This window comes from Setaria italica, chromosome III (genome assembly GCF_000263155.2).
Source record: "Setaria italica strain Yugu1 chromosome III, Setaria_italica_v2.0, whole genome shotgun sequence".
NCBI classification, from domain to species: Eukaryota; Viridiplantae; Streptophyta; class Magnoliopsida; order Poales; family Poaceae; genus Setaria; species Setaria italica.
Window position 1 is genome coordinate 50,060,060 of NC_028452.1, and position 22,622 is coordinate 50,082,681.

Consider the following 22,622-nt stretch of genomic DNA (forward strand, 5'->3'; position numbering starts at 1 on the left):
TAGAATGGGATTTCTCGAATATTTATAGGCATGTGTGATTTCACCGAGACATACGTTTGATATTACTACTAGCAGTAGTTAACAAGGTGTAGCTGCTCTGTGGTGCACGTACGGACATTTCTACTGACCAATGATCACCGTGGTTATGAAGGGAGTAAATTTTGTTGAAATTTCCCCATGTAAGTTAGTTCAAATAGGATGGTACATAGCTTTATCCACAAGTTTAATCATATCCAAGCATGCACAATAAATTAAGACATAATTTCCTCTAAAATTCTCGCAATTTTCCCACCATGCTCTTATTAATTTGAAACCCAAATAACCGTCGGCGTTGTCCGAAAAAGAGATCACGCGACGCGACGCTTGTACATGAATAATCCAGAGGATGCTTTTGTTGCTTAAGCAGTCACCTAGCTGCAGTTGCTAGTTTGCTACACTCAGAATGTGGGACATGGCACCAGTTCATCTGGGATATCTGAGAGCATTTTCCCAGATGCCAGCCATTCCCAAAATGTGTTTGCACTCGATCTTGTCTGGACGAGCAACAAAACAAGCCGAGGGCCCTCGCAAGTCACAACAACTCGATCTTCTTCCAAGATAGCAGCTTTCTCTTGCTTGGTGGCCCTCTTCAGTTTGTCTCTCGTGACTAGTATCACTGGCTAGCTAGCTAGTTGTGGATGCAGAGAGTTGCAGCATGGACTGTGGAGTGATGTATATATGGGAAAAGCTGCAGTAGGCGAACCCGGAACTAACTGACAATAGTGAGTGCATCCCATCAACCATAGGAACATAACAGTAACTCAACTTTAATAGAAGATGACCTAATACCATTATGCTATACAAACTGCACTGCAGCTAAACAGTGGGAGTCAAAAACGGCAACTGATAGTGTAGACTTATTTGGACAATTTAATTGGAAAAAAAAAACAAAACTATAGCTACAAAGAGAACGGTCTGCTACTCTGCTTTCAAACCATAAGCAGAGCTCCAGATGCCGTTCCTACTCACCCTTCGGACGGACAGACATTCCAAAACGACCGGTTGTGCAAAATCGTCACAACATCCATTGTCGTCCAGCCCGGTTAGGATACCTGGCTTTCACCCAGGCGACCCGGGTTCAAATCCCGGCAATGGAACTATTTTTTCTCATTTATTTTTTTTCTTATTCCTTGAACGAGACTATCCCAAGCTTCATCTCGGATAATGAATTATTGGAACTGAGATCTCTGCATCGACGAGAAACATGGCTCCTGCAACGGCATCCCGAGAGCTTCATCTCTGATCCATTGTCGCCGAAAATGGTTGAAGGAATTAATCACAAGTCAAATGTTAAACTTTTAGCAGCCACTACTAAGAGCAACGGCATCCCGCAACGAGGATGCATTATGAACAATGAACGCTTCGAGCGACCTTGTATGAAAGTCCCCAGCATAGGCCATCCTTGCTATATTGATATGCCCAAACTGAGCTTCGCTCTCATCCAAGCTCCATTCAGTTCACTAGGGTTCATTCATCAATCCCAGGTCACAGGGTTATTGCATCTACTCACGCATGCAAGCAAAAATCTTCATAGGTTCTTCGCCTCCTTGGTTCGCAACTTCCAAGTCACCACCTTCGTTCTTCCTCCTCCCACCATTCTCCTTGGACCCTGCATCCGCCACCGCCACCAAACACTGAGTTTCCCCAAAAACAAAATAAAGAAAAGAGAGAGAGGAAGAAAACGTAGTAAATGGCAAGATGATATATAAAGAGAAAGTTGAGAGACCCACATCACTCTAGGTCAAGCAAATGAACTTTACAAGACAGCTACGCGTACCTGCAAACTTTGTTTAGATGTGGTTGGCATCGTGCAAAGGGTGTATCAACAACTGACGAGAGGAATGATTGTGCTTTCTGAGTCATCGTCCCGCATTCTCTTCCTTTTCTTTATTCTCTGCTACTTCCACTCATCTTCCTTTTCTTTATTCCTTTTCCAGTTGCTGCGGTTGGTTCTGGATCAGCAGCAGCACTTGTGGGTTTGTTGAGTGAGAACCCGTTGCTTCTTGCCTATCTTTCCACGCGCTCTTTCTCTCACAATCTTCTTCCTCCCGATTCCAAGTCTTCCAACTTCCATCCCCACGGCCACGCACTGCTCTTCCCTCCTGCTCTGGTCTCGCTCGCTTGCGCGTCGTGGGGCCGGGAGATCACGTCAAGGTCAAGGGGCTGCCACACTGCTCGAAGCTTTCCATCTTCTCCGAAAAAACCAGGTTGGTTTCCCCGTCCTTTTGTTGGAGTTCGTGTAGATTTCTGTCTCCGCCGGACCGATGCCACCGTCGCCGCCTCCCACGGTCCCCTCCTTCCCTGGTGGCTCGTTTGCTTGACTGATCAGTGACCTCATCAGAAAGCATTCCTAAGGAAACTGCTCACTTCAAACTCAGATTGAGCACAAGCTAGGAGACCCGATGGGCTCTGCGGTGGTGAGTGAGCTCAGCGAATCACACTCTCTCTGTTTTTCCTGTTTGCATCCCAAACTCTAAAGAACCTTGTTAAAAAAGAAAGAGTTACTAAGTAGTATTACTCCAGATCGACGATTCCATCTTTTTTAAAGCTTCCGAATCAATTTTTTTTGTTTGATTTAGGAGTAAAAGAAAAACCACAGACCATCAACTTAGAGAGCAACCAGAAGAAATAAAAGCAGAGGTGATGGAGGCTGCCGTGGTGAGCGCGTCGCACGGTGCAATGGGCTCCCTGCTAGGGAAGCTTGGTGAACTTCTCACAGCAAAGTACAAGCTGCTCAAGGAAGCAAAGGGACAGATCATGTTCTTAAAGGCTGAACTCGAGACCATGTATGTCTTTCTGAAGAAGATCTCAGATACAGAGGAGCCTGATGAGCAAGACAAGCACTGGGCCAAGGAGGTACGCGAGCTGTCCTATGATATCGATGACAGTGTCAGCGAGTTCATGCTCCGCGTGGAATGCGACTCCAGCAAGCCACACGGATTCAAAGGGTTCATCGTTAGGAGCATGAAGTTAATGACAACCGTGAACACTAGGCATGAGATTGCCAAAGAGTTTGAAGGCCTTAAGAACCGTGTCAAGGAGGTGAGTGAGCGGCGTACGAGGTACAAGATGGATGATGTTGCCCCAAAGTCAAACAACACAGCCATCGATCTTCGCTTGCTGGCGCTCCATGCTGAGACGGCGAGCCTTGTTGGCGTCACGGGACCAAGGGACCAGCTGATTCAGTTGATGGATGCAGAGGGTGTGTCTGCACATCAGCTAAAGGTGCTCTCTATTGTGGGGTTTGGAGGTCTTGGAAAGACTACTCTTGCAAATGAGATTTATCGCAAGCTTGAGGAGAAGTTCCAGTGTCAAGCTTTTGTTTCTGTGTCCCAGAAACCAAACATCAGGAAGATTCTGAGAACAATACTATCTCAAGTTGGCTTTGTACCTCCTAAGGACACCAACATTGAAATGTGGGAAGAGCCTGAACTGATTAGTTCAGTGAAAAAATTCTTATTGGACAAGAGGTACGTACTCTGAAAATAATTGTGCTCTAAGAACATTTATGATATTTAGTTGATTTCCTATTTTGAAGCTATTATTGTTTAGAAATTAGAATCCTAGTATTTGGTAGGCAACATTACGATGTGTCTAGATCTCTTCTCTAGATCTTAGTTTCTCACGGCTAAATGGCTTGTCCCTGTTGTATCTTCATCTGTGGTAATTTGCAAAATTCAAAAAAACATTTTTTTAATTAGATGTGAGAAATTATAATTAATATTTGGGCTAGTAAATAGTCTTGACAAAAAAGCGTCAACTATAAAGTTTTGTTTTTAGATTTTGTCAATTCTACATTTTTTATATAAATTTTGTGTTAATCCAACTTTGATGAAAGTTGTGATTTTTCCTTTAAAATGCTTGCTTTTATTTGTGTTGGCGCGCCACATAAGCAACTGCAAGTAGAATTGTCATTTGTGCTGGCGGTTACTTATACGGCCCACCAGCGCAAAAACATGTCCTTACCAGTATAAATTATTTTTGGGTGCAATGAGGATACATTCCTGTGTTCATTTACTCTATCCTAATGCTTGCTACATTCCCTATGTATTTACATGGCAGGTACCTCATTGTAATTGATGACATCTGGGATGCTTCTGCATGGTATGTTATTAGATGTGCTCTTCCAGAGAGCATGAATGGTAGTAGAGTAATAACAACTACTCGAATTGAGGCTGTGGCTAGAGCATGCAGCACTAATCACATTGAGTGTGTTTACAAGATGAAGGCACTTAGTGACCAAGACTCAAAAAGGTTGTTCTTCAAAAGAATATTCGGTTTGGAGGATGCTTGCCCTTCATATTTGAAAGAAGTGTCAGGTGAAATTGTGAAAAAATGTGGTGGTTTACCGCTTGCAATCATCACAATATCAAGCCTTTTAGCCAATCAATCAAACAAATTAAAGGAAAATTGGGATTATGTACGGAACTCTCTAGGCTCCAACTTTGAACCAAGCTTGGAAGGCATGAGACAAATATTGAGTCTTAGCTACACAAATCTTCCGTACCATTTGAAGGCATGCATGCTATATTTAGGTATTTATCCGGAGGACTACACAATCAACAAGAATGATTTGGCGAGACAATGGGTAGCTGAAGGTTTTATATATAAAGCTAGCGCGACAGATCCAGAGGATATTGCAAAGAACTATTTCAATGATCTCGTCAATAGGAGTATGATACAGCCTGCAGATACAGATTATAATGGCGAGGTGATATCCTGCAAGGTACATGATATGGTGCTTGATCTTATCCTACATAAATCAAGGGAAGAAAATTTTGTAACTGTAATAGATGATATACAAGACATGACAGGACATAAAGATAAGATCCGTAGACTCTCTTTCAATCAGGACAGTGTTATAGATTCTAGATTCATGGGATCTGTCCAGCTATCCCAAACACGAACCCTTGCAAGATTCGGTAGCTCTTCACGGTTACCGCCATTTCTGCAGTTCAAGCACCTACGGGTTTTAATAATTGAAACTTCACGAGCAATTGGGCCATCACCATTACTTGACTTCGATAGAATATGCCATTTGTTTCAGTTGAGGTGCTTAAAGATTGTAGCGGAAGATTATGATGCGGTGTTACCTAGTAAAATTGGAGATTTGCAGCAACTGGAAACGTTTGAAGTACAACTTGACTACAAATTTCTTCAAGGGAGGAAATCTCTGAAATTACCATCAGATATTGTTCATTTGAGCCGGTTATTGCATTTGATTGTTCCAGTGAGGACAATATTGCCTGATGGGATAGGTAACATGAGATCATTGCATACTGTACACCGATTTAATTTGGCGAACTCACTGCACAGTATCAAGAGTCTGAGAGAACTGACCAATCTGACAGACCTTGAAATTGGCTTTGCGGGCTCCATTATTGATCATGAGGTGGTGGAACGAGGCAGGGAAGTTCTCCACATATGCTTTGAAAAACTTTGCAACCTCAAATATCTAAAAGTGAATATTTTTCCCTCCGAAGCCTACTTGGATGCATTCAGTCCAATACCTGCTTCTTTCCGCCATCTCCAGAGATTCCATGGATCCAGCTTTTCAAGGGTTCCTGGTTGGATTGGCGAACTCCATAGCATCTATGACCTGGTGCTTACTGTTCAGGAGGTTCTGGAGGATGATGTTGGGATTCTTGCACAGCTGCCTTCCCTTATCCACCTAATCTTGCACATCAGAGGAGCACCTAAAGGTAAGGTTCTCATCCGCGGAGGAACTGGATTATTCCCAGTTTTGAAGTATTTTGAAGCTCGCTGCTGCAGGGTATCATACCTGAGCTTCGAGGCAGGGGCAATGCCCAAGCTTGAAAGGCTCGTGTTGTGCCTCAATGCACATAGATGGGACAGGTACGGCGCCCCGCCTGCTGGCATCGAGCACCTTTCAGGCCTCAAGGAAATCTGTGTAGACATTGGGGCTTTGGGTGCCAAGAAATCCAACGGGAGTGCTGCAGAGTCCGCGCTGAGGAACGCGGCGGACATGCACCCAGGTCGTCCTGTAGCCAACATAAGGATTAACAATTTTCAATGCTGGGCATGTGATACCATGGATGATGAACCTTGCGAGAAGGACGAGGAAGGTTGGAACAGCAGCAGCACCTGATCAAGGCCAGGTACAAAGTCTTAGCGTACCATCACCTTTATGCCAGCTGATGTTTTTCAACCTTTCCTCGAACTAGCTAGCAGCAGTGGTAACTTTTTGTCTCAGCTAGCTGTGCCATCAATTAAAAGATGTTTATAGGAAGCCCTCTTTATGTGTTCATCAGTACCAATTTCAATTAAAAATTTTATTTAACTGGCGTTGCTTGTACTGCTGTCGTTATGGCCAGGATTTAGTCTGGGGACGAAACAGTAGTATTTTGCGAGGCTTGCGCTCGTGCCTTATCTCTGACAGACTGAACCTCATCGCTCTTCCCTTGCTTACATCATGCTGATATAAAATTGACTAGATGAAACACGTATATATACTACCTGATGATGATATAGATATAGATAGATAAGAACGTTACTATATGTTTACTGTTGTGTCCTTATATGATATAAATAAATAAAGAAAGGGATCCATATGTGATTTTTATGAAACACTTTTCCTTAATAAAAAGATAGAAGTACATGTATGTCACATATATGGCCACAGTGATTACACGTTAGCATTTCAGGTGCCACTCGCTTCCAGACCAAGTGCCACAGCAACGCCTGCCCCATCGACAGCAACTAGGAGGAGTGGCCGGCTAGCTAAACAGGCTCTCAACATTGCAATCAGGCCATCCAAAAAGGGTGAGGTTCTTGCTATGAGAAAACTGGGCATAATTCCAGCTGACGGCGACATCGAGCACGCAAGGAACTTCGATAAATTCATTGCCACAACCATGCAGCCGGCTCATTTTGAAACTCTGCGTGATGTTTTTCCAACCGCAAGAGAACTGACTGATAATGATCTATTGCACATTGCTGGCCAAGCAGCCGGTGCCTGATGACTGACGGCGGAAGCATCAGTGCCTTGGGTTGCTGTCTATTTTCATGCACGATACAAACCAGAATGTCCTGGTTTGGAACGTGCGTGGGTTGAACGCATGTTGCCGACGAGACGTTTTGCGTGATGTCACGCGTGAGGCTAGAGCCACGGTCGTCTGTGTTCAAGAAACAAAACTTGCTGTAATTTCTCCATTTCTTGTGTCTGAAATGCTTGGAAGTTCCTTCTCCTCTTACGCCTTCGCACCATCAATTGGAGCCAGCGGGGGGATATTGACGGCATGCAAAGGGCCAGACCTATCTTGCACCACACTTCACATTGGGTGTTTTTCGGTCACTGTCACCATCAGTACGACTGGCTCTTCCGACCACTGGTGTCTCACCAATGTTTTTGATGAAACAGGAGGGGGATGATCATCCCCTACTGGATATATATTAATATAAAAGAACAAAAGTTGTAGAATTACAAATCAAGAAATAAAAAAGGATAGGAAGAAAATCAGAAAGACTACAATGAGTGCTCTAGCCATTCAAACATTGATTGTTTCCAAACCTCTTTTACTCGCAGAACAACTTGAGTAAAAACAGTCCTAAACCTCATCATAGCATCCTGCACTGAAGGAGTAATATTTCTGAAAATCCAATCATTTCTCGCCATCCAAATACACCAGCTCATGAGAACAATGATTTTCATAAAAAATGGAACTTGCAGCTGATTTTTAAAGCTGGTGAGGATTGTGAATGGTTCATCTGTCAGATTAGCAAAAAGACTAATATTGATCCAACACTCTTGGGTAAAGGGGCATTGCAGTAGAAGATGGAACAAGGTTTCCTCATTATCATGCTGACACAAGACACAAGAATAAGAAGGCAGAGCCATGTGTTTTCTTCTAAGTACATTCATGGTACTTAGCCGGTCATTGAGTAAAAGCCAGAAAAAAAATTTGTGTTTACTTTGACATTTAGATTTCCAAAGCCATCTGAAAACCGGGTGCACCTGTCGATGTCCAGACAGTACATGATATGCTTTTGATGAGGAGAAGTGAGAATTACCCCAGATATATGTCCAACAGTCATGATCTTCATTAAATTGGATTTCATTCAGATCTATACCCAATTGAAGCAGCTGATCCATAGCTTGGGTTGATAAAGGCAAATTGAAAAGCTGGTGCAAGTTAGGCAGGTCATAAGCTTTCCTAATAGATATGTCAGCCTTTCTAGTGAAAGAGTATTATTGAGGATACTCTTGTGCAGGGATCTTATTATTCCACAAATCATGCCAGAGAAGACATGTCCGACCATTATGCACAGTTACAGATGCTAGACCTTTGAATTTTGTCCAAGAGTTTCACAACATCTTTCCACCAAAAAGATCCTTTTCGAACTTGTCCTGGTAACATGCCAGAAGCATAATATTTCTCCCAAATTAGATGTACCCATGGGATGTCTGCCTTGTTCAGGAACTTATGGAGGTACTTAAGAAGAAGAGCTTCATTTTGAGTCCTTAGATTTAACACCCCAAGGCCACCCTCTTTCTTTGGCAAACAAACAAGATCCCAGGCAGCCTTTGGAGGTTGCCTATTATTTATATCTGAGTTTCTCCGGAGGCAACATTTTCTATATTTGTCCACTTATTTATATACTGTCTTATGAAGCTGAAAAGTGCACATATGAAACATTGGTGTGGCTGTGAAAATTGAATTTGTCAACTGGAGTTGCCCTGCATCTGATAGAAATTTTGATGTGGATACCAATCGCCGCTCACATCTAGTGACCATAGGCAGAAACTCCTCAATCTTTGGCTTGGTAAGACCAAGAGGAAGCCCTAAATAGGTAAAGGGAAGCTTACCAATAGCACATCCAAAAGTCTGTGATAGGAATTGTAATTTTTCCTCTGTGATATTAATGGGTACCATCATTGATTTACAGAAATTGACCCTTAGACCAGTGGACAATGCAAAATTATGAAGGAGCTGCTTCAAATGTAACAATTGATTAGGACATCCCTCCATAATTATTAGGGTATCAACAGCATACTGTAATATAGGGAAATCAGAACTGTATGTCAGAGGAATTGGGAGTGTGAGGTGGCCTTGTTCTTTGGAGTCATTTACAACGGTTTGGTGGAGTCTCACCAATGTTTATGGCCCACAAGCTGAAGCTCACAAGATCGATTTCCTCGATGAACTTAGAATGGTGCATACTATGGTCACGCCAATGTGGGTTATTGCAGGGGACTTCAACCTGGTACTTGAGGCCGAAGACAGAAACACAGAAACAACAAACCGTAGAACATTGGCAAGATTCAGACGCCTCCTTGATGACCTACAACTAAAAGATGTTTACCTACACGGTCGGAGATACACATGGAGCAATGAACGCTCTCAACCCACCATGGCGAGGCTTGACCGAGTGATCGTTTCAGTTGAGTGGGAAGCTAACTTCCCCTCCTCTTTCCTTCAAGCTCTCTCTTCGGACATGTCTGATCACTGTCCCTTGCACCTTGCAACACACTCATTGTTCACCAACAAGCGCAGGTTCCATTTTGAGTCTTGGTGGCTAAAATTACCTGGGTACCTGGAGGCCGTGGCTAAAGGGTGGGTCTGCCCGTCAACCGTTACTGACCCTTTCACAAGGTTAGATATTAAATTCAAAAACACTGCGAGAGAGCTGGACAGTTGGAGTCAGAAATCGGTGGGGAATGTTAGGAACCAAATCCTCATTGCCAGGGCTATAATTTCGTGGCTGGATGCTGCACAGGAACACAGAGTACTAACCTCTCAAGAAAGTAATTTGAGAAAAGATCTCAAGCACAAGATGCTGGGCCTCCTGTCATTAGAGAGGACTATTGCCAGATTACCATCGAGAATAATATACCTTCGAGATGGGGATGCCAGTTCTAGGCTGTTCCATATGCAATGCAGCCACAGAACGAGGAAAAGGTTCATAGCAAAGTTGGAATATGAGGGATCTGTTGCTTTCACCCATGAAGAAAAAGAGGAGATGCTCTTATTTCAAACGCATCATGGGAACGGCCATGCAGCGTAGCGAGGTGATTGACCTGCAATCCCTTGGCGTCCAGCAGCTTGATCTGACACACTTAGATGCCCCATTCTCTGAGCAAGAAATCTGGGCCACCATCAAAATGCTGCCCAATGAAAAGTCTCCAGGCCCCGATGGCTTTACTGCAGAATTCTACAAATCGGCTTGGTCAGTGATCAAAGAAGACATCCTGGCTGCTTTCGATGCCTTCTACAGAGTAGCTTGTGGTCGACTGCACAAACTTAATGGGGCACTCATCGCTTTGTTACCCAAGGGACAGCAGCCAAAGTCACCATCAGACTACAGGCCTATTAGCTTGATACATAGTTTTGCTAAGCTTATTGCTAAGCTTTTGGCCAACAGGCTAGCGCCTAAACTTGAACACTTAATGGATGTAAATCAAAGCGCCTTCATTAAGAAGAGATCCATCCATGACAGTTTCAAGTTTGTAGAGCAAGCTGCTAGATCATTACACAAGAAGAAGAAAGCCTCTATGCTGCTCAAGTTGGATATCTCAAAGGCATTTGACACAGTTTGTTGGCCGTTCATGCTGCAGGTCCTGCAAGCCCTGGGTTTTGGGGGAAAATTTCAAGATTGGGTATCTATACTGGTATCAACAGCCACAACAAGGGTATTAGTCAACGGAATGCTAGGAGGTGTTATTCGCAATATGAGGGGACTACGGCAGGGGGACCCCCTGTCCCCCATGATCTTCATCCTTCTGATGGAGATGATGCACCGTCTGTTCAAAAAAGCAGTCCAGCAAGGTGTTTTGGCTGCACCGGCCGATCATGGCATACAGCACCAATGTTCTTTATATGCAGATGACATGATCCTTTTTGCTTCACCGACAATTCAGGACATGGTCACGGTTAGGGAAATTTTACTCTTCTTTGGAAATGCGTCTGGCCTGCACACCAATTTTCAGAAAAGCTTGGTGGCGCCCATAGCATGCTCTCAACAGCAGATTGAAGTAATCACTGAAATTTTGCCAACCAGGATTTCTGAATTTCCCATTCAATATTTGGGGCTACCATTGACAGTTGGCAGATTAAGGAAGGCACACTTCCAACTGTTGATCTTGATCGACCGAGTAACGGCTAGTATGCCCACATGGAAGGCGCTATTGATGAACAAAGCCGGCCGATTGACAACAGTTAGGGTGGTCATGACTTTAATACCTATTCACACACTTATTTCATTGAAAATGCCAGACTGGGTCCTAAAGGAGATTGACAAAAAGCGCCACGGTTTCCTGTGGACTGGCAAAGAAAAAAGCCTTAGGTGCTCACTATACGGTTGCCTGGCCGACAGTTTGTAGGCCTACTGACTATGGCAGCTTGGGTCTATTGGACCTTATGCTGGCATCCTTCGCCCTCGTCTATGATGGCTATGGTTGAAGAAGACTGACGCGAATCGGCCTTGGAAGAACCTACAATTGGAGTTTTCCCGAGACACTGTTCTTCAGCACATGTTCCAGGCTTCCATTTAGATACAACTTGGGGATGGCAATCTAGCGCTCTTTTGGCAGGATGCTTGGTTGGGACAATCTTCACCCTCTATTCTGGCACCAGATCTCTGTAACTTGATCGTGTCGCAAGTGAGAAGAACAAGGACGGTCACACAGGCGCTGCATCAGAAGCAATGGATTCTGGACTTTGTCGGATGCGCTACAGTGCCTGCTCTTACACAATATGTTCTTCTCTAGCACAAGCTAGCCAATGTTCATCTAATCCAGGGAGTTGAAGACCGAGTCTCGTGGAGATGAGTCTATTCTGCTCGTTCAGCCTACCGCGCCTTCTTTTTTGGAGCCACGAAGTTCGCTACCGCTAAGATGATTTGGAAATCGTGGGCACCATTGAAAGTGAAATTTTTCATCAAGTTGGCAATTAAGGAGCGGTTGTGGACGGCTGATAGAAGGCATTGGCATGGGCTATAGGGAAACGTGAAGTGTACATTATGTGAACAGGAGCTAGAAATAGCAGTGCACTTGCTAACTGCTTGCCCTTACACAAAGGAGGTTTGGCACATCGTCTCGATAGTGCTGCGCATACAGAACACCACCTCACTGTTTGAAACCTCTTTAACGGACTACTGGGTGCATAAGCGGCGAGCCATGAGCAGATCACTAAGAAAAGGGATGGACTCATTGTTTATGTTGATCTCCTGGACAATTTGGAAACAGCGGAACGACAGAAACTTTGATAGAGCTCCAAAAAGAGCTAATTCGAGAACAAGCTGCTGATTGGTGCGCAGCAGGAGCCAAACACTTAGCAATGTTCCAATGGCCGCGACAACAGCAGGACGACGCTGAAGCAACGGTACCTTAGTGGTTTCTTATCCTGACCTTTGTGTGTAAACGGATGTAATTAAGTTGCCATGTAAGCTCAAGCTACATTTCAAAACCGTGTGCGTGAGCCGGATAGACCCGCTTTGTAACAATTCTATTCATTCTTCTTAATACAAAGGTACGCAGCTCTCCTATGTATTCTTGAAAAAAAAATACACGTTGATAGGTTTTGTTAACTATACGGCCGGTGTCTTGGACATTCTTTTCCACTATGCACTCCATCAATATTTGTTAGCTTGTCAAATTAATTTTTTTTTCTAGAGTGCCTAAGCACCTTTCGATTAAGAAGAAAGCAGTTTACAGACACAATCTCAATTATGTTTTGGCGCCTTGAATTTCAGACTTAATCTGTACAAGCTGTTGGTTATGAATCAGCAGCAGTACTTGTGAGTTTGTTGGGTTAGAACCACGTGCTTCTTGCATCTTGCCTTGTGGGCTAATTTTACTGTAATAATAATGGATGTCGAATGTACGGATATTATTAGATGTGCTCTTCCAGAGAATAGAAAGGGTTGCAGAGTAATAACAACTACACGAATTGAGAGTGTGGCCCGAGTGTGCTGTGCAAATCATGACAAATATGCGTATAAGATGAAGCCACTTAGTAACCTGGACTCAAGAAGCTTATTTTTTAAAAAAGTATTTGGTTCAGAGGATGCTTGTCCTCCAAATTTGAAAGTAAGTTTCAGCTGAAATATTGAAAAAATGTGGTGGTTTACCACTTGCAATCATCACAATGTCTAGCCTTGTTGCCAGTTAGCCGAACAAACTGAAGGAGCAATGGAAATATGTATGGAACTCTTTTGGCTCTAACTTTGAAGTGAGCCCGAGCTTGGAAGGCATGAGACAAATACTGAACCTCAGCTACATAAACCTTCCTCATTATTTGAAGACTTGCATGCTGTATCTATGCGTTTATCCAGTTGACTATACAATCCACAAGAATGATTTGGCTAGACAATGGGTGGCTGAAGGCTTTATATGTAAAGATCATGGGGCAGATCCAGAGCATGTTGCAAAGTGCTATTTCAATGAGGTCATCAACAGGAGTATGATTCAACCCACGGATCTAGACCAAAATGGTGAGGTGAGGTCTTGCAGGGTACATGATATGATGCTTGACCTCATCCTACATAAGTCAAGGAAAGAGAATTTTATCACTGTAATAGATGAAGATGACATACAAGGCATGGCTGCTCTAGCATCTCCAAGTTTTAACAATTGAAATTTCAGAAGGCTCTTGGTCATCAGCGGCGTTAATTGAGTTCACTGGAATATGTCATCTGTTTCAGTTGAGATACATAAAGATTCTAGCGAATAGATATTCTATAGTGTTACCTAGTAAAATTGGGGGTCTGGAGCAACTGGAAACGTTTCAAATAGAAACTCAAGTACTACCACGCCAAGGCCAACCATTTTGTGCGCTTCCATCAGATATTGTTCATTTGAGAAACTTATTGCATTTGGCCCAGAACCCAGAAGATGATATCAAAGGTCTTGCAGAACTAACCAATTTGACAGAGCTTCAAGTCGGATGGTACTTCAATAATGATGACTTGGTATCTAGTGATGAGGTGGTGGCTAAATTCAGAGGAGTTTTACACACTTGCCTTTAGAAACTTTGCAACCTCAAACATCAATCTGCTTGGATGTGTTGGGTTCAGTACCTGTTTCTTTCTGCCATCTCCAGATATTCCACTCATATTGCTGCTCATGGTTTTCAAGTATTTTACTCTTGTCAGTGGCAGGATACCACAGTTGTCCTTCGAGGCAGGGGCAATGGCCAAGCTTGAAAGGCTTGAGCTGGATTTCAATGCCCTGGAATGGAACAGGCATGGTGGTGCACCTGTTGGCATTGAGCACCTTTCAGGCCTCAAGAAAATCTCTGTACGCATTTTGGCCTGTGGTGACAGAAGATCCGATAGAAGAGCTGCATACTCCATGCACAGAGGTTGTCCTACAACCAACATCGAGTGTGGTGACAAGGAAATGCTCGTCTCTGACTCTGTGGAAGAGTAAAGGCTGTAAGAGAGCAGGGTATTTGGCGCAGGTACCAGCAGCACTTGATGTGACCCCATGCCATGCATATGTTCAATTCATTTGTTCATGCTATCGATATTTTTACTGCTGCAGGTAGGGAGAGTGCCAAGTGCGATCCCTTGTTTGTGGTTGCATTGTGGTGCTTGTGGACTGCTCCCTGCTCTTGTGGTGGCTGTCTGAACTCTGAACATCTGAAGATGACGATTCGGACTGTTGTTGCAAGTGTTCAGTTCAGTTGCGAAGCAAATGGTTCAGTTCAGAAACATAGCTGCCACAAGGTTGTTGCAAATGTCTAAAAGGACATGGTTCAGTTCAGAAACATAGCCGCAACAAAGTTGTTGCAAATGTCAAAAACGAGAATCATCGTACGACCTGAACTCTTCAAGAGTGAAGCCTAATGAACCAGTCTAAATTGTTGAAGATCAACCTTATGACAATATTAAACAGACCTCAAGCAAATCTTGTAATCAGCATTGTGACTAGCAGTAATAGATCATTTATACGTGCATGTGGTCAAGATGCATTATATCCAGGTATCGATTTTCTTCTCCAGTATCAGTAAATCTTCCACATCAGCTAATAGCTTACCTAAATCAATCTATATATGCAACATAGCACAGCGCTGATAAGTAAGACAAACACAACCAGAACCAGAAAAGTACATAACAAAAACTAGTTGAGCATATACTTGTACTACATGAGTACAAGAAGCCATCCAACTTTCAGAAAAGTCTGGTTGCTCCTATTGCCTGTACCGAAGACCAAATCAACCAGGTCAAGCACATTTTGCTGGCTCGCATAGCAGAATTTCCAATCCAATACCTCGGGCTCCCTTTATCACTGGGGCGTCTCAACAAAGCACAACTGCAATCAATGGTGGATAAGATCTCAGCTAGCATCCCAACCTGGAGGGCCCCCTTGATGAACAAGGCTGGCAGACTTATGATGGTTAAAGTCACAATGAGTCCTATTTGCACCCATTCGTTGATCGCATTGAGAATTCCGGACTGGGTGTTCAGAGAAATAGATAAGAGAAGAAGAGGGTTCTTGTGGGTAGGAAAGCAGCAGGCACAAGGGGGCCAGTGCCTCCTGCCTTGGAAAACTGCTTGTAGGCCAACTGATTTGGGGGGTTTGGGAATTCCTGACCTGCGCATAGCCTCATGTGCACTTAGGCTCAGATGGTTGTGGCTGCAGAAAGTTGACCCAAACAGGCCATGGAGGGATATGCAGCTGGACTTTAGCCGAGACACAACACTCCAGCAAATGTTTCAGGCATCAGTAGAAGTGCAGTTGGGAGATGGAAACTTGGCACTCTTCTGGATTGACAAATGGTATGGAGAATTCTCTCCTTGTATCTTAGTGATAGATTGTATAATGCACGATGTATTCCTCAATAGCAACAGTTGTATACATATAGACCACATGGGGAGCCGGATACGGCAGGCCCATGGGCTATGACACGCTTACAATCCAACACTCCCCCGCAGTCAGAACTGGGAGCACCGCGAACATTAAGACTGGACCTAAACTCAACAAAGACGGACGTCGGGAGCCCTTTGGTGAAGATGTCGGCATACTGTGAGGTAGTAGGGACATGTAGAACTCGAACTTCTCCAAGGGCCACGCGGTCACGAACAAAGTGTAGGTCAATCTCCACATGTTTGGTCCGCTGATGCTGAACGGGGTTGGTGGATAAATAAACGGCACTGACATTGTCACAATACACAACTGTAGCTCGTCGAAGAGGGCAATGGAGTTCAAGAAGAAGCTGTCGTAGCCAACACGCCTCTGCAACCCCATTGGCAACAGCGCGATACTCAGCCTCTGCACTAGATCTGGACACAGTTCCCTGACGCTTGGAGGACCATGAGACCAAATTATCACCCAAGAAAACGCCATAGCCAGAAGTGGATCGGCGAGACTCAGGGCAACCAGCCCAATCGCCGTCGGAGTACACAGTGAGATCAGTAGGCGAGGTGCGATGTAGGTGAAATCCAAGCTCCAAAGTTCCCTGGATATAGCGCAGGATGCGCTTCATGGCAGCGAGATGAGGCTCTCTCGGATCATGCATATATAGAGAAACTTGCTGAACAGCATAGGCAATATCAGGATGGGTGAAGGTGAGATACTGAAGGGCACCAGCGATACTGCGATAATGTGAAGAATCAGCCACAGGAACACCATCAGCAGGTAGCTTTGCATGAGTATCAACAGGTGTACTGCAAGGCTTGCAGCCACGCATACCAGCACGGTCCAGAATATCCAGCATGTATTGCTTCTGAGAGAGGAACAACTCATCTGAGCGGCGATCAACAGAGACACCCAGAAAATGGTGGAGAGCACCCATGTCAGTCATAGAGAATTCCCGTTGCAGAGCTGCGATGATGCGCTGAAGGAAACTCTGTGACGAAGCAGTAAGAACAATATCATCCACATAGAGAAGCAAGAAGGCTGTGTCAGCACCCCGCCGATATATGAAGAGGGAGGTGTCCGCTTTGGACTCAACAAACCCAAGGGAGGTGATGTGACTGGCAAAGCGACTATGCCATGCTCGGGGAGCCTGCTTCAATCCATATAATGACTTGTTCAATCGGCAAATAAAATCGGGCTTGGAAGAATCAACAAACCCGGTTGGCTGCTGGCAATACACAGTCTCTGTCAAAATCCCATGGAGGAATGCATTCTTGACGTCCAGCTGATGAATGGGCCAAGAACGCGATAGAGCAAGTGTGAGCACAACGCGGACGGTAGCCGGTTTGACAACTGGACTGAAAGTCTCCTCGTAGTCAATACCAGGTCGTTGAGTGAAGCCTCTGAGAACCCATCTTGCCTTGTATCGATCAAGAGAACCGTCAGCCAAAAATTTATGACGAAAAATCCATTTACCGGTGACGATGTTCACTCCAGAGGGACGAGGCACAAGGGTCCATGTGTCATTTGCCAGGAGGGCGTCGAACTCTGCTTGCATCGTGGCTCTCCAGTGAGGGTCGTCGAGCGCGGAACGAAAGCTCTTGGGAACGGCCGAGAGCGTTGTCGTGTGCAGGTTCAGACGATCAACTGGCTGGCGGAAACCAGACTTGCCCCGAGTCCTCATGCCGTGATCATTAACCACGTGCTCGATGAGTTGGGGCAGGGTAGAAGCCGTGCGGCCCCCTCTACTGGCAGCTACCTGCGACGAGGTGTCAGCAGGGGCAGCAGAGGGTGTCGCTGTCGTAGTTGAAGGCGCTGGTGCAGCCGGTGGCAGGCTGGCTACAGCCGAGCCACCTCCAGGTGATGCTGCCGTAGGTGCCTGGGCAGGTGGCAACGTGCCAGTGGCAGCCGTGGCTCCTCCACCTGCTGCCGAGGCTGCTCCAGCGGGTGCCAGCGAGCCGCCCGGGCTGGAGCCATGCTCAACAGCGGGCGGCGCACTGGCTGGTGGTGGTGAGCCAGGGGGGTTGGCGCACGAGGGGGGGGTACCTGCAACCACAGAACGAGGCCCGATGGGCATAGTGGAAAAGTCATCCTCGCTCAAGAAGTCAAGAGTGGCTGGATCCGAAGGAGAGGTAGACATCGCTGAAAAGGGAAACATGGATTCATCGAACACTACATGCCGAGAGATGATAATTCGGTTGGAGTGTAAGTCGAGGCAGCGATATCCCTTGTGGTCGGATGAGTAGCCAAGGAAGACACAAAGTGATGAACGAGGGGCCAATTTATGTGGTGCGGTGGATGATAAATTGGGATAACAAGCACACCCAAAAACACGAAGATGTGAATAAGTGGGATGTGTGCCGTAGAGAGCATAGAATGGTGTCAGGCCATCAAGAGTCTTAGTGGGGTGACAGCTTAGAAGATATGTGGCAGTGTGGAGGGAGTCAGCCCAGTAGACGGGTGGAAGACTAGCCTGAAATAAAAGCGAGCGCACAATGTTGTTAATGGTGCGAAGGGCGCGCTCGGCTTTACCATTCTGCTGGGAGGTGTAGGGGCACGACATACGAAAGAGGACACCATGGGAGAGGAAGAACGTGCGGGCCGAAGAGTTGTCAAACTCACGACCGTTGTCGCACTGGACGGCCTTCACGATGGTGCCAAACTGTGTACGAACATAGGCAAAGAAATTAGAGATAGTGGCAAATGTATCGGATTTGAGGCGAAGCGGAAATGTCCAAGCATAGTGAGAAAAATCATCAATAATTACGAGATAATATTTGTAACCAGACACGCTAGCAATAGGAGAGGTCCAAAGGTCACAATGTATTAAATCGAATTTATGAGTAGCACGAGAGCTAGATAAACTGAAAGGGAGGCGAACATGGCGCCCTAACTGGCAAGCATGACATATATGTTCATGTTTGGGTTTATTACAAGAAATAGCCTGGGTGCTAATAAGTTTGGACAATGCTTCTGAACCAAGGTGGCCGAGACGACGATGCCACAGGGTGGGTGTAGAGGTGGCTGCGAAGACTGGTGTTCTGCTGCTGGTGGACGGGAAGAATGGGTATAGATCCCCCGTGCTATTGCACCTGGCAATCACGCTCCGTGTTTGTAGATCCTTCACAGAGAGGCCAAATGGGTCAAACTCGATAGAGCAATTGTTATCAATGGTGAACCGACGAACAGAGATCAAGTTCTTAATAATGCCAGGGGACACTAAAACATTATTTAGAACAAGAGGGCGTTGTGGTGTAGAAAACGAGTATGAGCCAGTGGAGGTGATGGGTAGGAGAGCACCATTACCGACAATAATAGAGGAAGGATCGGACCAGGAGGGTGAGCGAGGAGACGAGAGAATACCAGAGTGGGCGGTCATATGAGAACTGGCACCAGAGTCAGCATACCACTCGGTGGGTGTCGACGGCGGCATCAAGGTCATTGTGTTGAAGTTGTTGACGAGGGACGCTTGGTCGAAGGAGCCACCTGCCATGGGGTTCCATGCTGCATACTGCGGCGTCGCGCCGGCCGAAGAGGAAGCCGAGGAGCCTGCCACCGGGCCATAGCTGAAGCCAGGGGGCGGTGGTGGGAGCTGGTAGTACCCTCCGTGGTACGGTGCCATGTGGAGGGCCGGCTGGGGCTGCTCGAACGGCATGTATGGGGGGCGCTGCAGCTGCTGTCCAGGAAGGCCGCCGAAGCCGTGTGGCCAGAGCTGGAGAGTGCCAGACCAGGGGTTCTATCCTGGCCGAACAGCAGGCTGTCCAGCGCCCTGCACGGCGCCGTTGGGGGCGCCCTGGCCGGCGCCCGCCTTGCCGTTGTTGGTCCCGCCGTTGCCGCCGCGTCCCCGGCGGCGGTTGCGGGAGTTGTTAGAGTTGCCCGTCCCACTGCCCTGGACACCGGAACCACCAGAACCAGTGCGTGGCGGCTGTGGTTTTGCCGCGAGCAGCGCCGGAGTCTCCGACGGCGGTGCGGGAGTGACGTCGTCGTGGACGTCGTTGACGTCGATCTCTTCGAGGAGCAGCAGGGTGCGTGCCTCGGCGAACGTGGGGAAGGGCGCGCGCATCTTCAGGTTGGACACCATGTGCCGGTACTTCCCATTGACGCCGCGTAGCGGGGTGAGGACAAGCTGCCTATCGCCGATCGGATCACCGAACTCCTTGAGGGATGCCGCCATTGTTTCAAGGCGACGGCAATAATCGGTCACTGAGAGATCGCCTTGCCGGAAGGAACGGAACTCAGCCTCCAGCAGCAGTGCACGCGATTCGCGCTGGCCGAGGAACTCGTCTTCGAGGAACAGCCAGGCAGATCGGGCAGTGGGATCACGGATCAGCAGGGACTGTTGCAGATCGTTGGAGACGGTGCAGATGATCCAGGTGAGGACGCAGCTGTCCATGGTCGCCCATGCCGAGCGATCGGGGTAGGCGATGTCGGTGAGGACGTGCTCCTTCAGATTGTACTTGCCGAGCACAATCAAGAAGAGAGGCCGCCACCGACCGTAGTTGTTGGACGACTTGTCCAGCACCAGGGTGATCGCGCTCTTGATGTTGTGGAGTGCGATCGCCTGGGCGTGGAGGGTGGCGTTTGCCGCCTCCTTGGCGGTGAGGGCCATGTCGAGGGCCTCCGCCTCCTCTTGCTGTTTCTTCTCGGCGGCAGCGGCGGCGGCAGCGGCGGCGGCGTTGTCACCGGCCATTGGGGTTCCTGGCGATGGGGATCGGCGGCAGGAAGAGTAGGAGAGGGGCCTGGCGAGCGTAGCTCAGCGGCAGGCGAGGGGATCGGCCGGCGAGGAGCTCAGCGGGGCGGCCGTGGGTGGGTGGAGCCGGCGAGCGGGTGCCCTGGCGGCGGCTAGGGTTGAGCGGAAGCGGGTCGCAGGAACGACTCGCGTGATACCATGATAGATTGTATAATGCATGATGTATTCCTCAATAGCAACAGTTGTATACATATAGACCACATGGGGAGCCGGATACGGCAGGCCCATGGGCTGTGACACGCTTACAATCCAACACTTAGCTCCAGAGTTGTGCAAGATCATCAGGCCAATTATCAGGAAAAGGAGGACAGTATCACAAGCTTTGAACAATAAACACTGGATACAGGATATTGTCGGGAGAGCAACAGTACCAGCGATTTCTCAGTATGTGCAACTTTGGCATGTAATTCAGGAGGTCCAACTGACTCCTGGGATTGAGGACATGGTTTCCTGGAGGTGGAATCTATTTGAAACATACACTGCAAGATCTTTTTTTCGAGAATACGCAAGAGAATTGCGTACCTTTGCATTAAGAAGAATGAATAGAATTGTTACAACGTGGGCCTACCGGGCTCACGCACACGGTTTTGAAATGTAGCTTGAGCTTACATGGCAACTTAATTACATCCGTTTACACACAAAGGTCAGGATAAGAAACCACTAAGGTACTGTTGCTTCAGCGTCGTCCTGCTGTTGTCGCGGCCACTGGAACATTGCTAAGTGTTTGGCTCCTGCTGCGCACCAATCAACAGCTTGTTCTCGGATTAGCTCAGTGAGTTGCAGAGGATTTCTTTCTGGGGCTCTATCAAAGTTTTTGTCGTTCCGTTGTTTCCAAATTGTCCAGGAGATCAACATAAACAAGGAGTTCATCCCTTTTCTTAGTGATCTGCTCATGGCTTGCCGCTTATGCCCCTAGTAGTCTGTTAAAGAGGTTTCAGACAGTGAGGTGGTGTTCTGTATGCGCAACATTGTCGAGACGATGTGCCAAGCCTCCTTTATGTAAGGGCAAGCAGCTAGCAAGTGCACTGTTGTTTCTAGCTCCTGTTCACAGAATGTACACTCCGCGTTTCCCTGTAACACATGTCGATGCCTTCTATCAGCCGTCCACAACCGCTCCTTAATTGCCAACCAGATAAAAATTTTCACTTTCATTGGTGCCCACGATTTCCAAATCAGCTTACACTGCAAGATCAACTTATAGAGCCTTTTTTCAGGGAGCAATCAGATTCGTGGGGGCCAAACTGATATGGCGAGTTTGGGTACCCCTGAAAGTGAAGTTCTTCAGTTGGTTAGCAGTGAAGGACAGGCTGTGGACGGCCGACAGGAGGCAACGTCGAGGGCTTGAAGATCAGGCATCATGTGTGCTGTGCAACCAGGAAAGGGAAACAGCAGATCATCTGTTCGCCAGATGCACATACTCCATGCAGGTTTGGCAGCACATCAGCTCCTTGTTTCACATTCAGAACAACGTCCAGGTCCAGGCGCAGGAAGTTACTCTCATTGATTGGTGGCTGCTCAAGCGAACTAACATGACCGCGCTGAAGCAACGAGGCTTGGACTCGGTGTTTATGCTTGTCTCCTGGAGCATTTGGAAGGAACGGAATGCCAGGACGTGTTCAGAGGAGCACATCCGAAGTAGGCAAACCAGCTCGTCTCTGAAATTGTAGAGCGGGCCAATCTATGGTGCGAAGCAGGTGCTAAACACCTCCGTCTCTTAGGATGGCCTACATTAGGAGGAGTCACATAGCATTAGTAGTTCTGCTAGTCTCCTGATTTAAGTTGTTTAGTTGTTTTACTCAGTGTAAATCATTGTGGGGTTGCAGTTCCGTGTATGTGCGCCCGGTTGGCTCGCGATGTAACAATCTTCTAAACGTTACGTTTCTTCTTAATACAAAGATACGCAGCTCTCCTGCGTATTCTCGAAAAACAAGAAGCCATCCAAATCTGTTCCTGCCATGCAAATGCAGGATTATCACACACTAAGCTTTGCAAATGACGGCGACAATATATAAT

The 22,622-nt window shown here is 46.6% G+C and overlaps 1 protein-coding gene, 1 non-coding gene and 1 pseudogene across 4 annotated transcripts; all 3 read left to right on the forward strand.

Moving 5' to 3' along the window:
- The first annotated feature begins 1,062 nt into the window (after window positions 1-1,062).
- Window positions 1,063-1,136, forward strand: TRNAE-UUC. Its single transcript has one exon. It is a non-coding gene; the product is annotated as a tRNA-Glu (tRNA).
- Window positions 1,137-2,008: 872 nt separating this feature from the next.
- On the forward strand, window positions 2,009-7,248 carry LOC101766613 (putative disease resistance RPP13-like protein 3). Of its 3 annotated transcripts, none has more exons than XM_012844951.2 (4): window positions 2,009-2,246; window positions 2,619-3,509; window positions 4,102-6,158; window positions 6,705-7,248. In XM_012844951.2, the coding sequence occupies exons 2-3, from the start codon at window positions 2,683-2,685 to the stop codon at window positions 6,146-6,148; spliced, it is 2,874 nt and encodes a 957-aa protein (XP_012700405.1). In that variant the 5' UTR covers window positions 2,009-2,246; window positions 2,619-2,682; the 3' UTR covers window positions 6,149-6,158; window positions 6,705-7,248. The 3 variants fall into 3 exon arrangements, with proteins under 3 accessions (XP_012700405.1, XP_004963277.1, XP_004963275.1); XM_004963220.2 differs by lacking the exon at window positions 6,705-7,248 and having other exon boundaries at window positions 2,009-2,456; window positions 4,102-5,741; window positions 5,812-5,955; XM_004963218.2 differs by having other exon boundaries at window positions 2,010-2,456.
- A 2,806-nt stretch (window positions 7,249-10,054) lies between these two features.
- On the forward strand, window positions 10,055-14,546 carry LOC111256785 (annotated as a pseudogene).
- The last annotated feature ends 8,076 nt before the right edge of the window (window positions 14,547-22,622 follow it).

Coding starts and splice junctions, on each gene's coding strand:
- LOC101766613 (XM_012844951.2), top strand. CDS start 2,683: ATGGAGGCTGCCGTGGTGAGCGCGTCGCACGGTGCAATGGGCTCCCTG. Junction 3,510..4,101: donor AAATTCTTATTGGACAAGAG/GTACGTACTCTG, acceptor TTTACATGGCAG/GTACCTCATTGTAATTGATG.